This window comes from Pteronotus mesoamericanus, unplaced genomic scaffold (assembly GCF_021234165.1).
Source record: "Pteronotus mesoamericanus isolate MK-2021 breed Mesoamerican mustached bat unplaced genomic scaffold, CSHL_Meso_final contig_182, whole genome shotgun sequence".
NCBI classification, from domain to species: Eukaryota; Metazoa; Chordata; class Mammalia; order Chiroptera; family Mormoopidae; genus Pteronotus; species Pteronotus mesoamericanus.
In genome coordinates this window covers 28,696,119-28,714,416 of record NW_026555078.1, presented here as the reverse complement: position 1 = coordinate 28,714,416, position 18,298 = coordinate 28,696,119, and the positions used below count along the sequence as shown (strand labels likewise).

The 18,298-nt window shown below is 44.7% G+C and overlaps 1 protein-coding gene across 2 annotated transcripts in view; it reads right to left on the bottom strand.

The window, feature by feature from the left end:
- RTN1 (reticulon 1) overlaps window positions 1–18,298 on the bottom strand; it is a 170,286-nt gene that overhangs the window by 62,321 nt on the left and 89,667 nt on the right. For both annotated transcript variants that reach the window (XM_054567483.1, XM_054567482.1), the window contains exon 3: window positions 13,908–14,663. In XM_054567483.1, the coding sequence (XP_054423458.1) occupies window positions 13,908–14,663 (756 nt within the window). The remainder of the gene's footprint in view (window positions 1–13,907; window positions 14,664–18,298) is intronic.

Genomic DNA, 18,298 nt, shown 5'->3' with positions numbered 1-18,298 from the left:
TTGGGATACACCCATCCTGATGGGACCAGAGTTGGGGCCTTAAGCTAAACATGAATGAGGAGAAATGATGTCCATGAGGTTGACTGTGAACAGGTGATGAAGCAGTTCACTCAGATCCTACCACCCCGAGAAACAGGAATGCTGGGCGCACAGGAGGGCAGGCTGCTGACAGAGCTCAGGGGTGTGGCTGAGCTGCCAGGGCATGCTCGACAGGCCTGCATACAGCCAGCCTTAGAAGGCCGGGGGCCAATCCGCCGAGGGTAGTCCATCCCTGCTGCCTCTTATATCCTTGGTAACCACTGTTCCTGATTCATATAACCTGGATACAGAGTTGTATCTAATACAGAAAACACGATCCAAACATAGAATATGATAACTGCTGCCACTTACAATGTGCCAGGTCTTCCACTAACTTAAGCTCCTTAAAAATATTATTCAATGTGTTCTATTTAAATCTCATTACAATTGTGGGGAGTAGGAATTATTAGCCACATTTTACAGATGAGGCTTGGCAAGCTTTAGGCCAGCAAGTGGTTGACTAGGGTGGAAACCCAAATCTCTTATTTCAGAGCTCATGCCTTAATCATTATGTAACACTTCCTGTCTCTGTTACCAGGCTTAATAACAAGCCTCGTAGTTTAACTGGGTTCTGCTGTGTTCAAAACAACACGCATCCATTGCAGAACGTTTTCCCATTTTATAGGGGTTATAAAGTTTCAATAGACTGGCCTTGTATACATTCCACAGGCTCAGCAGAGAAAGGCTTGAACACAGGCCTACAGTGATGTCCCCTTCTGCTCTGTCGACTCAGATCTTCGATTGGCTATGTCAGCTGAACCTCCGAAAGCACCTTTCTCTGCTGACTGACTGCCCTTCCCTGACCATCCAGGACACAAAGCCAAGAAGCAGATGACCGTCTGAGTAACAGGTGGGGATCCACATGTGATGTTTTCTTCTTATTTGGCCTATTATTCTTTAGTCTCTCCTTGGACCTGATAGCATTTAAATGAGCTCTTGGAAAAGAGCACACAAGTTATAAAACATACTGGCATACAATAAAATCCAATCATACTTCAGTGGTTTTACTTATGCACCTGGAGTCACTATTATTTATTCATCAAGTATTTATTAAGTCACTACTACTTACAAGACACCATTGTAGGTACTGAAACTACAGCAGCAAAACAGTGTGATCTTAAAAGGCTTAGTCTACATGGTAGAGACAAGCCATAAACAAATGCACACATAATATGTTGGGAGACGATACGTGCTGTGAAGACCTAAAAAACAAGAGGGCTGTGATAAGGACTTAATGCTCATCAGATTTCCAGTGTGCCTCATGCGTCAAGGGAGAGTCACGTTACCAATTCTGGCCAAAGGACCATAAGCAAAAGTGATGTGTGTCATTTCCAGAAGGAGGTTTTGAAGTACTGGTGTGCCCTGCCTTCCAGCTCCCTTGCCCCGCCATGGCAACCTGGGAAGTCCTATGTTGATATTCAATGACCCAGGAGGGAGGACGCCTGGATCCCTTTGTAACTGGATAAAGGAGAGCCTGCACCAAGTAGCATCAGATGTTATGTGAGCTAGTCATAAACGCTCATGGAGCTAGGCCCCTGAGATTTGGGGTTTGGCTGCTGCAGCACAGGCTTGACTAACAGGGTCAAGAAAATACAATATGCCAGGGCGTGAGGAGAGACAACAAATGGGACCGAAGATCACAGGGGCCCAAACACCACAGACGGGGTGAGCTCAGCACCTGTGAGCCCTGGATGGGCATTTTAAATCACCTGAACATACTAAAAAATATTGAGCTGTGGACATTACACCCAAAGATTATACTCTGGGATACTTAGGTGGGAACCTAGGCATATATATTTTTTGGGGAAAAAATTTACATTCAACAGAAAATGGTAAACTGGGTCAGCTGGCATTAGGAAACCTCCCCAGAGACAACCTGTCCCACAACATGCTTGGGAAAGAGCTTATTAGTGAGATCAAGTCAATGTCTTGCTCTATAAATCACTGGAAAGCTGCCAAACTGTGGCATATGAAGAAAACCTGTAAATTGTATAATTATTATTAACATACATAATTATTATATTATTAATTGTACAACTGTATTATTGTATTAATCATTGTATAATTATTATTAACAAATATTTAAAGTCATAAAATGAGAGAGTAATTACTTAACCTAAATTATCTGAATTAATCCTCTTAAGAATTCTGTGATACAGCTACTCTGTCCTTTAAACAGATTAAAAAAAAAAAAAAGAAAAGAAAAAGATTTGAAGCAGCACAGACAGGTTAATGTGCCCCAAATCACACAGCTAGTAATAGCTGGTGGAGCTGGGCTCCAAGCCCAGCTGGCCCATGATCCCTTATCCCAGTGAAGATATGCAATCAAAATAATGCAGAGTCTAGGGAAGGGGAAGTGAGACAAGGGGCCGCTGGAGCAGAAGGGCCTCAGGCCTGGGCTCAGGGGGCAGCTTCTCTGATTCTACTTGAAGATCCCAGCCCTTAGAGAACAAGGCAGTTCACAGGCTGCCAGATGTGATGTACTCATTAAACAATACCTACTGCTCTTGCTCCAATTCTATGCTCACCAGGCAACAATGAGCTGACGTGCACACTAGGATGGAGCTTCCCTGGTACATCTCCAGGGTAAATTTAGAAACTGGCATTCTGGTTTACACCAGGTTCTGATATGTGTGTGTTCCAGAATACATGCTGCTGAGAATGGAGTCGGACTATCGCTCCCTAAGGCAGTGGACCAGCCTTGCCCTAAGCTGGCTCCTCCCTTACCTTCAGAGCCTTCTGGGGATCTGCTGCACAGCAGGAATCACACATGAATTCACTAACACGGGAAAGAGGATTGGTTTATCAAATAAACCTGCGTAGTTCACACTACGAAATGGAGAGTGTGAAGGACTCCAAGGATGGAGAATACAGGAATGTGTTTTCAAAGGGAAGCAGCAGGGAAAGCTCAGGAGCACTGGCTCCAAAGTGGGGCCTCGAGCAGCTGAGGGATAGCACTGAGGCTGGGCATAGACAGATGGTGGGAGGCAGGGGACCCCAAGAGACTGTGCCTATTTCGGTTTTGCCTGGGCCCGCCCTAGGCAGAGGGACTTCTCGAGCCCTCCCCGTGGTCTAGCTCATAGAAACTTCTGTGCTTCTGCTCCAGTGGGCCTGACAGACATCACCAGGGTCGCTTCTTATTTTGCACGATTCCAGAGGGTGCCGGCTGCTTACCTGGTGGTTATTAAAGATCTGTTCAGTTTCTATGACAATGTTTTGGAAAGCAGCAAAAAAATTCTCGAGGACAGAATGGTCTTTTTCTAATTTGCTCAGAATTATCTCTAACAGAAGGTTTATTAGCATCAGCAAAGGACGGTACAGAGGAGAAAGGCACAGAGGAGAAGGAAGACAAAAGTAGGCAACTACGGGGCATGTGTTCCAACCATTCTAATGACTAATCTTCTTTCTTAACCTCACGTTACATCATGAGTTAGCATATTAGTCAGGATGAAGCTGGCTACAGTAACAAATAACCCCAAATTTTCAGTGGCTTAACATGAGAGAGATTTATTTTGGACTAACTTAAGAGGTCAATGGGAGTGTTCATTAATAGGCAGCTTTCTTCTTGGTAGTCATTCAGGGAACTAGTTTCTTCCCCTTTGTCACCTCATGGGCGAGAGCCTTGGAGGAGGAAAAGGCACAATTGCATCTTCATCATCTTGCCCCAGATGTGACCATATCACTTGTACTCACATTACATTGATAAGAATTAGGCTCTCAGCTTCACCTAGGTACAAGGAGAGCTGGGAAATGCAGTCTGGAACTGGGCAGCTGCTTCCCAGTAATGACTATATGCTATGGCAGAGGAAGCATCAATTTGGTGGAGAGTTACCTATTATCAAATGGGCATCATATAAAATATAAGAGCAAATATTATACAGTGGAAGGGATAAATGGAATGATCTTGTGTCTCAGCCTAGAGGTAAATCAGTCCATATTTGACAAACATATATGAACAGTGTCTCCTTCACAGAGGATTTTGCTTTCAACCTCTGGGATTTTGCTCAGAGATTTCTCCATCAACAAGGTCTCTCGTGTGTTTAGCCTCACTAATGGGAAACGTGGTCTCCATGAGAACCAGAACGCAAACCATGAGACCTGGCTTTCAACATCAAGTCAAAGCCAAGATTTTGGGCTTTGGAATTACAGCATATCTTAGTGGAATATATAAAATATACCCCCAAATTTCCAAGACTCTGTTTTCAGAATTAAAAAACAGCCTAAAAATGTGGACTCCAATAAAGGAAGAGAAGAAAATAAAAGGGACAAATTGACAATGAGGCCGTTTTATATCAAAAATAGCTAGAATCAAGTTATTTGTGATTTTATTATGATTTTATTTGAGAAAACTATGACTCTATGTAAAATGAATTCAACCCTAAGTTGGGGAACCTACAATTTTCAAAAATTAAAGTCCTTTCAGGGAATTAGATTGAATTTCCAGCTAACTGACAATGCTAACACTTGAACTAGCTGTGTATATTGTGTACAATTATAAAACTATTTATATATTTAGGATATTAAATCTTAAATCTCCAAAGTCTAAGGCAACATAGAAAAGCATTTAGGTTTGCTTGTATACAAATCAACTACCTGGAAATCAATCTAGTTGGACAAGGACACTGGATGAGAGTCAGAAGATCTTATTTCAAGGTCTGTCCTTCTACCCCCGTAGCATCGCCTAGAACAACTGACTACCTCAACCCCTGACTTCAGTTTAGAATGAGGATGTTGATCCAAACACTCCAGTTAGTACAAAACTATGGTTCACAAATTCTGCACAGCATTGTATCTTGTGTTTTGGTACAGGCTTAAAATTAATGGTCTAGCTTAAAATTAATTCTGGTAAAACTAAGTTACCCATTTAGGAATATTTTTTGAACCTCTGTCCTTGTGCTTGTTTCAAGGAAAATATGAATGGTGATTTAAATGATTGACCACCACATAAATGATCCAGCCATGTGGACACTGTAAAATCATTTGAAGACATATTTTCTTACATCATAACCTAGGAGATCTGTAAATTTTAAATTGTGGTGGTTTGAGGTGAGGTTAAAAAGCAGAGAGGCTGGACATTTTCATCACATCCACTGGATGGCAACAGACATTAAGTTAGTAGAAATAATCAATAAGAAAAGCCAGACTTCTGCTTTACTGGATTTCCTCTCCCATTTTAAAGGCAGTATCAAACAAACCTCCTAGAGATCTTAGAAAGAAGTAAACAATAATGAGTTTGGAAGTAAATGAATTAGTTTTGGGACACATATTCTGTTTTTATAAATGCTTTGTGTGTGGATAAATCCCCCAAGCTTTCAGCTCAGCCAAGAGTTGTAAGACAATGTGGTACTTGCCAGAAGGGACAAGTTAAGACAGAATGCTTAATTTACCAGAATACACAGCTTTGCACTGAATAATCTGTTAATGGCAGTGAAAATTTTGATCTTGTGTAGTAAGATTAAGCTTGCTACTCCCCATTTGTGATTGAAAGCATACAGCTCAATTCCACCCTCAGACCTTTAACCTCTCCCATGAATTTTCCAAGCTATGGACAGAGGCCATCTGGAGGACCCTCTTGACCCAGAAGGTCCCAAATTACTAGAAGCATGCAGGGTCAAGTATCTGTGTTCCCACTATATCCTTTTGGGGTGTCTGTCCTGGAGCTTTGTGAGGTGGGGAGATGGTAGGAACATTCTCCAGGGTGAGGTTTTGAGACCAAGAGGATGCTCACATTGTCTCCCCTCCACCTTTTCCAGGAGAAGGTAGAAGTCCAGAGTTAACAGTAAAAATTTCATTCTAAACCCCAAACAGGAGCCACTTTAACTAACACCTAAGCCCAAACAGAAATCCAGCTTTCAGGATTCTGGCACAGGCTCTGGGAAAAGCTGGGGACTAGGGGAAGGCCTGTCAAAGAGGACTCTGAGGGCTTTGACATTTCAGCCTCACAACAGTGCCTAGAATAACAGTTCTCAAATTCTGATGTCCTGAGGATGCCTCTGGAGCTGCTTCGTGAAGCAGAGTCTTGAACACCTCCCCAGGAGATCCTGGGGTGAGCCTAGGAATCTGTACTTTCATAAACAGTTTCTGATGTGAGTAATCCACCCACCACACTTGGAGAAACACTGTCTAGAAAAACCAAACAGTTCCACTCAGCTCCCTAATCCTCTTTCCTTATCACCTGCCCCAAATTTGTACAAGAGAGAGACAGTCCTGGCAGAAGAGGGGCACCTTCTCAGGCCTACGTCATTGAAAACCGGAAGGACCATTACAGAGACGGTGGTGAGTAAAGAAGCACTGATTGACCGCAGATAAAGGCTACAGTCAATCGTATCAGTGAGTGGAAGTAACCAGACCTAGGAGCATGCTTCTTCCCATTTCAGATCCTAATTTGAGTGTCTGCCTACAATGACCTTTTCTCTGACTTTAACCTCTGCTCTCGGGCAGGCTGCTGTCTTTCCTTTGCTTGTTAGTATAATTTTGATTCATATTCGGGACTATATTTTGGACTTTCTGAAGCTTTTGTGAATCACTAGGCCTAGCCAAACTTGTATCTAACTCTATTTAAATAGCCAGCTTGCTTGTCCACCATCCCTGCCTACTTCACTACGTGTCTTATTTAACCTTCACAGGTCACATTTGACCCTCGTTCCAGCTCCAGCCGCAGCCATCTAGACATCTGTCACCGAAACACACTGATGACTATTACATCTTCTGATGTTTGGCCATGGAAATCTACTAGGTATAGAGCTCAAACTGTGAGAGAATATTCCAGGGCCTTGGCAACCCAAATGGATGATTTTGCAAAGGCAGACACACAAAAAAAGGGTTCAATGACTAATAAAACAGCCTCACAGTTTGGGGTATTTTTTCCCATTGTAAATATTTCTGCATATGTTCGTAACCATCACGGTGATGAAAACTGAGAGGTGCTGGGAGAAAGCCACCACCACAACTGGCCCAATGCATCAACACGCCCTGCTGAGTCGATCCGCAAAGAATACCGCAAATCCACCCAGCCCCTCCATCTCCGTTACTGCCACCCTCTCCCAGTCACTGTCACCTCATGCCAGCACCACGGCAATAGCTTCCCAGTGGAAATTCCTGACGCCACACTTGTCTCCCTCCAATCCCTTCTCCCTACAGCAGCCAATGTGACCTTCAGAAATGCAGGGCAGATCATGTTACTTCTTAGTTTAAAAATCTTTTAGTGGCTTCTTGCAATGTTTGAGATAAAAGACCAAATTCTGCACCCTGGTCTGGGCACGAAAAGGCACTGCCGACCTTCCAACCCCATTTCGTGCCATTCTCCCATCTGCCTACTACACTCTAGCGACACAGAACATATTTTCAGTTTCTAGAGGGACCCAAAAGCCTCTGGACTTTGCATTTTCTATTGTTCATAAATTTTTAAAATCATGTCATGCCATAGTTGACTCCTCATTTTCCTCCTTCTCTGACCTTCTTACCTGACCATCACCCTCACCAGGTACTCTCTCACATATCACTATTTATTTCCTTCTTAGTGTAATCCCTCCCTGACCCGCAATGCAAGCCTAGTGAGGGGTGGACTATACCACTAGTCAGGCACTCAGCATGCCATCTTGGTTGACTCAAAGGAAGCATGAATGACTCAATTGATATGGTCTTGCTTTGGTAGTGCTGGCCTAACAGTGGGTAAAACCTATGCCATTTTGCATACAGGAATGTTTTGTGGGGTTGCCAAGATAGAATCCAGAAGTTTAGAGATCATACCTGTGATTATCCCATCTACACTTCAGAGGAAAGTGAAGATAGTATTTACAAGGGGTGGAGAATCCCCGGGAGCCCGTCTTGGCTCTGAACAGTATGTGAAGTTTACCCTCCAAGTCCCATGATGGCATCAGTAAGTGAGGATGATTTATTGACGAGAAAAAGGGGCTGGATATATCGAAATAGGGTTATTCTTCCTTAGAAGTACCAAAATGTTTGCCATCTGTGAACTCTATCTCTACATGCAAGTTCAAGGTTGGCTTGAATCCATCTTAGGAGCTAACCTATGCCCCACTCTGTGCTCAAGCAAAATTTATTAGGAAGGTAGGGTGCACTATGTCCCAAAGGATTCGATTCAAAATATCAGAGGCACAATAACCATTTTGGATCTATATACACACCCTGGAGGTGAGTGTCAAGAATATATGTCCCTATAAATAATAAATTCTGGTGCCACCAAGATTTGGAGCAACTCTATCCAAGGCTGAGAAGGAAACCTCCCCAGCGTCCTGAAGCCACCATTTTAAAAACACAGATGAATATGCAGTGTGGCAAAATGCAAGTCTTGTGACTGCTTCAGAGAAAAAAAAAACAGCAAGGTGAGCTGGCCCCTGGCAGCCTCATTCCAGGACACCAAGACCAGGAGAGTGCCACCTGTCACTGGGCAAAGTCTGACAAAAGCAGCTTAATTGCTTTGAGGAGTCTAAGGTGGAAGGCTCACCGTCTTCACCTGAGCATGTTCTGCATGGCACACACCCTCACAGAAGCCAGACTTTAGCCGGCAGCCCCTGCCCATCTTGCTAAAAGCTGGCACTTGGGGTGGCGGTGGGTGGGAGCAGCCATAACAGAAGGGGCATAAGTCCTCAGGCTGATACTGAATCTGCACCATGGAAGAAAGAAACTTGCCAAGAGTCTTTACAGTTTGATTTATGAATTCAGTCTCATGGAAGCAAATAAGCAGAGGACAAGAGTATCATGACGTTTTTAGAATTACAAGAAAAGTAAACGGTGGTCACGCTTATTTTGCTTCTCTCCCAAATATTTTAGGACAGAAGCAATATCTGGCATAGTAACGAAAAGTAATAACAAGCATCATGAGTGCTAGGTCTGTGTGAGAAGACCTCCATCTGGCAGCCTTCCTGCAGTGCACCCCCCCAAGGAGGAGGTAAGCTTCCCTGGCCTCAGGGGCCGAGCCCGGCAAGCCCGGGGTGCTGGCGCTGCGGTCCCCGGGGAGAAGGTGCAGAGGCCTGTTCCGGGGCCCAGGAAGGGGTGGGAAGGGCTGAGTGCCCTCAGTCTCTCTAATTGAAAAGTGCCATATGCCCAGGGCAGGCTCACCAAGGTGTTTTTTAACTACAGGTCTGGGCTGTTCAGCTCATCTGCTTATAACCAAAATTCTCTTCGTGTGCTTATTAAAAGTGCAGGTCTACGCCTGGGCCCATTCTAATTCTGTCACTCTGGGCCCGGGCCAAGCAGGAACCTGCACCTCTCACCAGCACTTCTGGAGGTTCTCAGGAACCTAGTCCCCAGGCCCCGCTCTGAGGACCAGAGGCTTAAGCCGTGTTTCTCCAACTGGGGTCACTGGGTGCATTCTTGAGAGTTCTACAAAGGGAACTTTCACATTTTACACATTTATTTTAATAATAATTTTTCAAATATTAAGAACATTCCATATTGTTCAGATGATAATTGTATAACCAAACACTAAAGTGTGAGACTTCCACTAAAGTGTTTACTCTCCGGTTGTACTTTGAACTTTGTCTCAGGCTGATGAGTCTTTAACTCAGATCCAGACCTTGTTTGAATGTTTTCACCAAAGTGAGGCCTGAATGATATATTTTCATCTTAGGGAAGGAAGGGAAGAGAAGGAAAGGAGAAGATTTTGACAAAGAACATCAACATGTTGAATTTGAGGGGCCTCTGGGATGTCCAGTCAGCCCTGGGAAAATGGGCTTGGAGCTCGGAAGAGAAGACTTCTCCAGAACTAGCAATCTGGGGGTGTCACACCCACGACAGTGGCCTAAGGCCTACGTGGGTGAAAACAAGTAAATGAGGGACTGGGAGAGAGGTAGCAAGAGATTGGAAAAGAGGTCAGAGACTAAGGAGAAAACCAGAAAAAAGAAACTGCAGAGAGAGAAGGGAGGAAAACGTTCTGAGAAGGAGAGAACAATGTCCTTGTGAATGGGTACTGTCTCTGACTTTACTGGTAAGTGGAATAAGTTGCAAACAGTCTGTTCAATATGATATCACTTGGACAATAAAAATAATTGTATATGTTCAAATATTTTTTAAAATGTCTGAAAGGAAAAACAACAAAAACAAAAGGCTGGGATTATCTCTGAGAATTAGGAACAGGAGGAGGGTGCAGTAGGGGAACCTTAACTTTTTATTTTGCACCATTTTGTACAGTTTAAATGTGTTATGACGGACATATTATTTTCTCACTAATGTTTTAAGAACTGGTCAGCAGTATGATATTAAATTATGAGAGAGAATAAGAAAGATGAGTCACAAAAGAGGCCATTTTGGCGGCAAGAAGGTTGTCCCTGGAGACCTGTGTCAGGCAGGTTTCAGAACGGTTTCAGGCAGGAGTGTGAGAGCTGGCTGCCAGCTCTAAATATTGCTTCTCAGGCTTTAACTCACCCACAGAAGTCGCCTGGGGGTCTTTGTTAAAATGCAGATTTAGATCCAGTAGGTTTGAGTGGAGTCTGAGATTTCTAACTGGCTCCCACGTGATACCCATGTGGCTAGTCCAAGCACCATACTTGTGAGTTGTAAGGTAGTCAGAACACAGGAAATGGAAGTGAGTGCGAAGAGACCACTATTTCCACTATAAAAGTGTTCCCTAGGAGAGGAATGCTGCAGCATGGTCTAATAAAAAAGACTGGCAGTCCAATAGGTTTGGGAAATACCACATACCCATCCTGATGGTAATACACTGGGTATGAGTGTCTTACTGAGAAATTTTTGCTAGCTTTCCACTCAGATGTTCCTACCAGTTAGGGCTACTCTTGCCACAATGAAAACTTATCTCTGCTGTCAGAATCCGATGTTCATATAGGCCACCTGGTGTTCATGCAGGAACAGAATTCCCCCACACCTTCCAGGTTGGAGGAGCTCGGGGACGGGGACGGGAGCAGGGGGAGCGGGCACAGGGTCAGGAAACTGGAATATGATGAATTACCTTTTGTCTCCCGTACAACAGCAGCAGTAAAGCCTGATGTTCCTTGATGGTATACGATATGATACCATCAGATATTTGCCAAGCCTTATTCTAAAGATTTCCGGACCGTTTTAAAACTTAGCCTAGCATCAGCAGCATGGCTCCCCAGCCACGAGGACGGACACGCTTGGGAACACCCGAACTGAATGCATCTATACCGCTAGTGGCTTCATTGAACAAGAGCAGGAAATCACAGACGCTAACTTGACCTCACTGCTGAAAGGAGTCCTGCTTAACACAAGCCTAAAATCTCTCCTGCCCACTGACAATGATGAAGAACAGCCCAGAGGACGCTGGGCAGCACGGATCCTCTCACCTGCTGAGATGGGGCAGGGGAGGCCAGAAGGGACCTCAGAGCTCAGACAGCATGCTGGCGGCGCTGAGTCATCCGCCCAGGACCTCAGGCGCTTTGCTGCCCTGAATGGCCTTTTAGACTCTCTTCGTAGGTAATGCACTGAGCAGTAAGTTTCAGTGGGAGACTGGATTTCAAAGGACACCTCCGTGCAGAAGAAAGCAGTGGTTATTCACCCTGGCGTGCCTTCATCATTTGAAAGGACTGCCACTCTCTCCTCTCTAACATCTAAATTTGGCAGCAGAGGGTTCAGGCCATATGGGCACCTTGCACAGGATTAGGATGACACCAGAATTGGCCAAAAAAGGGTGTTCTGAAGCCTTACGTTCACAGCTGAAGTTTCCTATCGCCTTAGCTCTTCATCGGATATCTGGTCACTCTGTCGGTCCCAGCTGTCATACTTGTTTCTCAAATTTACTAGGGAGGGAAACGGGTCTGCACAATTCCATTTTCTCCTTATTAGTCTTCAGATTTATTTAGTTTTGAGAAGTGTATTTGAACAGCATTGTGCATGTGGTGGCCATTTCAGGGACACTAGTTAGGGGGTAAAATGAAAACACACGCCTGTTACAGTGCAGTGAGGGTCCTTTCCCGTCACAGAGTGGTGGCAAAAGAATCCAAATTGGGTTTTTTAAAATTATTATTATTTTTAATTTATTTTTTAATCCTTACCCAGGGACTTTATTTTTCATTGCTTTTTAGAGAGAGAGGGAGAGAGAGAGAAACACTGATGTGAGAAATATCGATCGGTTGCCTCTTGTACACTCCTGGACTGGGGATCGAACCTGCAACCTAGGTATGTGTCCTGACCAGGAATCAAACCCATAACCTCTCACTTAGGGGGGCGACGCTCCAACCACCTGAGCCCCACTGACCAGGGTCCAAATTGGTTTCAATAGCCTCCTAACAAATACACATTCTCTCTGTTAAATTTATCATCAAATATCCTCCCTATCCACATTAAATATACTTTAAACTCACAGGGAAGAGCAATTTGGGAAATTAGGAGTCAATTATAGGCCCCCACACAATACCACGTGACTAAGCCACCAGCAACCATGCAACAGGGTGATTTTTCTTAATTCATTTTTTGAGAGAGAGAAGGAAGGGTGGAAGAGAAAAAGAAAGAGAGAGAGAGAGAGAGAGAGAAAGAGAGAGAGAGAGAAACACTGGTTAATTCTTGTACGTACCCTGACTGGGGATGGAATCTGAAACCTTGGTCTATCGGGATGATGTTCTACGCACCTGAACTACCCAGCCAGGGCCTAGAGTGATTGTTTTATTGCATTCCTCTAGGTTTGTTTTATTGATTATTTTCCAGGTTTCCCCACCACAATGTGTTAATTTTAAAGAATTTAGAAGCCAGTTTCCAATCTATAACAAGAAAGATTTTGCCCCCAATTTTCACATGAAACACTTTAATTGCTGTTGACATCACTGAAGTTAGTGTATATGCAGGAAGGAGGGTGCACCCTCAAAATCATACATCCCCAAAAGGCAAAATACTTCTAAAGAAACAAAAAGAAGAGGAGATGGGTAGGAGTGTATCTTGAAAAAACGTTGTGCTTTAAGTTTTGTTTTAAAGTCCTACCTGGGTGTTCTCCACTCAGGAGCTGGGGAGAAGTTCTCTGCTTTCACTCAATGTCCCCCATTATCGAGACTGTCTAGGGCCTAATTTATTGACCTGACTCTTAGAGTCCTCTCTTGAATTCAGTAACACAATCAGGTGTGGTGGGTGATTTTGGAAGGAGAATGCCCTCTATATACAATGTCTGGAAGACAAAAGCATGACTTCCACGTCTCTCGCATTTGAAGACTTCCAGATTTCTCAGGGGAAAATATCATGGCCAAATTAAAACCATTATAAGTTTTAAGTGACTTTTAAACATTATTTAGTGACCTTAGGTCTTGCTTATGGACAAGAGAGACTCTGGATCCAACTTCGGTCCCTGTCTTTCCTGATTATTTGGGACACAAAAACATAATCAAGGTCTAAATCCCCAGTTCCTTGGGTAAGAGAAAGGATGGTAGCCGAGATCTACCTGGCCCATTTAAGAAACAAGTTTGGCTGGCAAAATGGATGTGCTAATGGAAGGTTCTAGTCACTCCCCATTGTTGAGCAGGAGGGAAACTGGAAATGAACCTGAGATATAATATAAAACAAAAACAAACAACAAAAAAAACCTATCCCTTCCCAAGAGGGGAAACTCAGCCCTGGTATGAAAGAAAGGGTACACTGGCTCCATTCAAGAGACTATGGAGGATTCTCGCCCTTGAAGATGCTTGGGTTCTGCCAGCCCAGTGCCGCTGCTCAGAGAGCGTGGTTCTGTCACTGAGGTCTGAATTCTCTCCTCTCCTCCCTCTGGACTTGTTCTCTGCTCAATTGTTTGACCAGTTAGGACATGTCTACAGGGCTGAGCCTTACCCAACCCCGTGCTGAATACCACTAAACACCCGGAGAAAGCACACTAAGCAGACAAGCTGCTTCAATTAGGAAAGCTGTCACTTTACCTTTTTGCTTATTGAGAAACAGCAGAGGGGGCACGATGTCAGGACCTTGTGGCCCGGGGCTCTTTGTGGCCACGGGACTTTCCTGGGAACTCACTGCTTCTGCAGGTTTCTGCTGCACTGGGGACTCCTCGGGCTCTGGGTTTCTGTCTCCAGAAGGCAGCTCTTGGCCAGTTTGGGGGACAGCCGAGGGGAACTTAAGGAAAGGGCCTGGCTCATCCAGGCCCTGCCGGTTGGGTGCACGCTCTCCAACCCGGCCACCGGGCTCCTCCCGGATGGCGTCCAGGGCGCCTGACTTCAGCCGGGGTGAGTCCTGCTCCCGCTTGGGGCTCTCCTCCGAGGCAGAGGACGCGTCGCATGACTCAATGATGAGCTCGCTGTCCAGCTCGGCCTCGCGCTCCTCCCTCAGGATGCTGTACTGGATAGAAGGCGAGGCTGGCGAAGGTGGTGGGCCGCCCACGTGGCCGAAGGTCACATAGCCAGAGGTCAGTGCGTCCTCAGCGGCCAGTGGATCCTCGGACACCAGCTCAATTTCCGAGTCCCCTGACTCCGCGCTGCTGGCCTCATGGTCCAGGGCGCCAGGGATGGTGGGCAGCCCGGACTTGGACTTGGCCTTGGACTCGGGCTTGTGGGCCACCTGGTTCACCGGCTGTGGGCTTTCGGCTGTTTCATATGATAACCCCTTTGCTTCTTTAATGGCAGCGATCAGCTCGTCCTCCGAGATACTGCCTTTCCCCTGATATTCTGCAGCAGATGGTTCTGTCGTCCCACAGAGCGAAGGAGAGCAGGAGAGGCGTGCACACAGGGACAGACAGATGGATAGAGAGAGAAGAAATAAAACAAAGTTCCATTAGGGGAGATGTTTTCTCGTTGCTTGAGAAACACATATGATTAGCACAAAAATAGTCTGTTTCCAGGGCTGGGCTGGAAAGACAGGCCACCTGAACTAAAAGGCTAATTACTGTTTTGGCCCAATTAATCAGTGTTTCACATACCTATCTATCTTAAAATCACTATTTAAAAAATGACCCAGCAATTTCTTAGTCACAGCAGCACCTCAGTTGCTTTGTTTATTTTAACATGGCCTAGACTCTATAAGTCATTGTTTTTAATTTCTGATGTATTCTCCTAGGGAAGTTTTCAAATGTCACAGATTTCATCAGATAATCTGATGGATATAACTCTCTAATTTGGCTCACCAATATCAACAAATCTGAAAATCATCCGTTTATTACTTATCCATGGCTGCTTGTGTTCCCTCCTTCAATAAAACAAACAAACAAAAAAGTTGATTTGGATCTCTGTGTACAATTTGATTTCTGGGCTTTACATTTCCCATTAGAAATAATAATTTTATTATCATTTTTTTTTAGTGAACAGTGTAACTAGGGAGAGCCATGTAAGAGAGTTTCGGCCCGTTCCACCAAGCCAGCCGAGCAGATCACCACAGTGCACGACCCCACCGGGCCGCTAATGGTGGAGCCCACCCTCTCTCCTTTGCCCTCCCTCCAACTCCTCTTGAGAAGAACAAAACCTGCGAGTCACCCCCAGCCCCCTGTGAATGCCTGATCTCTGCGTGCTGATCCGAAAACCCCTCTGGCAATCTTGCTGATATTTCTGTCCCCTAGAAGAGCCTACCTGGGATCACCATGACAACAGTTTTCAGGAACCTGGTGTTCCTTTGCCAACAGCAAGGCCTTACTTCAGAATATCCGAGATGCTGCTCTCTGGCCATTCTGTGAGCAAGAGCTACCTGGGAATGATGACTAAGGGGTCATGGATTTTTTTCTTTTTTTTGTGGTGGGGGAAATGAAAGTACTCTAAAATTTATTGTGTGATAGATACACAATTCTGTGAATATACTAAAAACCATTAAGATGTAAATGAGCGAATTGTATGCTATGTGGATTGTAGCTCAGTAAAGCTGCTTGACCTTGTATTAGACTGTAGTGTGAGTAAGAACTTTATTTATATTAAGCAACCGAGATTTGGGGAGTTATCTGAATCTGACGAGACTGGGCACGTTGAGGGCACTATGGCCGTGGATGATTTACCTGAATCTGAATGAATGTGCCCCTTCGATCTGGATTCTGCTCCGCTTTGCCTAAATTCACTGATAACTCTCAGATCACCTTTGAGTTCTGACCCATTAAGAGGGTACTGCAATCATTGAGAGGAGGAGTTACGACAACCTAATGAGTTGTGGGGGCCATAAGGATGGAAAAGAGAGGACAATTCAAGGGACACTGATGAGAAAAACTATAGATTTAGGGTCTGACTCATCTGGTGGGTGAGAAAAAAATGGGGTGTCAGAGGTCACTCAGAAGTGGTGAACCTGGGTGAGTAAAATGAACAGGAATTCCATACCCAGAAACATGGATGTCAGAAGAGTGTGCTGTATTGATGGGACAGGGGAAGAAAATTCTTATCTTGGGTATCTTCCCTTCCTGTGGCTCATACTCTTCCAGTTTCTCATGTTGGAAGCTTCTGTCTGACCATCTAAACTGCCAGGACCAACCAAACTCCTATTCTTTTTCCACCTAGGAGACCACAAAGCAGGCAGGCAGGGCCTTGGGCTCAGAGGGCTGTAAGTGGCCCTGCAGGGCAGCCCACACTGTGTGCAAGCCAGCCTGACGAAACAGCCTGCCACCGCCTCATCCTGCACAACCGGAAGCCCCTGGCTGGTTTGTATTTGTTTATGCGATGATCTAATTAATGTCTGTCTGTTCCCTCTCCCCTAGTCTCCCAAACCCAAGACCGAAAGCGCCATTAGGGCAAAGGGTAGCCAAGGTACTTTTGTTCACAATCATATCCCCAGCATGCAGTGCAGTGCCTGGCACACAGAGAGTGCTGATAATAGAGCTCACTGAGAACTAGCTCAAATATTCAGAACACTGGTTCTTAATTGGGTGAAAGGCTCAAAACTGCCCTCAGAAGTTCTGACTTGTAGAAGGAAGTTCTGGCTTGTAGAAGGAAGTCTGGATGGAGCTCACACATCTGCATTTTGTAATCACCTTACTCCAAGCACGATTCTAAAGCTACCTCCAGTGAGGGTTGGCAGATTCAGTAAATAAAAATACAGGGCACCCAGTTAAATTTGAGTATCAGCTAAACAATGAATGTTTCATTAGTATAAGCGTGTCCCATAAAATTTGTCTTTTGTCTGGCAAGCCTACCTACCTCCAAATGAAAACTGCTGTTAAAGCATTCCGAAAAGGATCAATGATCTTGCTTTATTTATTCAAGAGTAAGAATGCTATCAGACAGCTGTGGAGTGTGGACGGAAGAGGCCTCATGGGTTTCACCTTGGGCAAGTGAAGGTACTACCTTAGAAAGAATCCATCCTTATTTTGAGTCAAAAGGAACTCAACAGATATTTAGACATTGCCCTCCATTCTTAATGGGAACTGAAAGTTTAACAAACTACTAGGAGGCATCTGGAAAATATTTAAAACAAAACAGAAGATTTCCCTATTCTTGCTTAAAACCTTAGGGGCATCTAGCTAAGATACTGGTTATCATATGTAAAGACTGACACAGCAAAGCTGGAAACAGTCAATGAAAATAACCAAATAGAACCTAGAAACTGAGGAGGTTAGAATGGCCCTACCTGGAAACACATGTTTGCTGCTGCTGCTAAGGATGATATAATTAAGGGTAAAAGGAAAAGTCAGCTTAGGGCCAGTTTACCAAGTTGCAGTTGCCAGTGTCCAACTGTGAATGATGCTGCCATTCAGGTCTCTTCTTTGCTCCTGGCTCACTCTCCACTCATCTTTCAGAGGGATCATCTGAAAACACAAATCTGATCCTGCCGCTCTTCCCTTCCTTCTCCCTACTCCAGATGCACTGACCTTCCATCTGCAACTTGAACGCACAGGACATTCCCAGCTCCAGGCCTCTTCTCTGGCTGCCCTTCCTAGGCTATCTCTGTGGCTTGCTCCCCGCCCCATTCAGGTCTCTGCTCAAAGCCACCAGCAGAGGAAAGCTTTTCTTTACCACCTCCCCATCGCTCTCTTACACTCTATCTTGTTTTATTTTTCTTCATAACCATTTAACTACCTGGCATTATATTATATATTTATTTATTTGTGTGTAAATCCTCCCAACTAGAAAGCAAGCTCTCTATAGGCAGTGTTCTTGTGATTCACCGCTGTATCCCCAGTGGTGGCAGCACAATGCCTGGGCTAACTGGTCAAAGTATATTTATTGAACGGATAATGGCACTTTCCGACTTAACCCCTCCAATGATTTCCCATTGCATTTGGAACAAAATCCAAATTCTTTATCCTAGCACATGAAACCCTGAATAATCGGGGACCTCCCTACCCCTCCAAGTCAGTTCTATTCCATATTTCTCCCTGGCTCCTTTGTACCACCTTCCAATTCCCAAATAA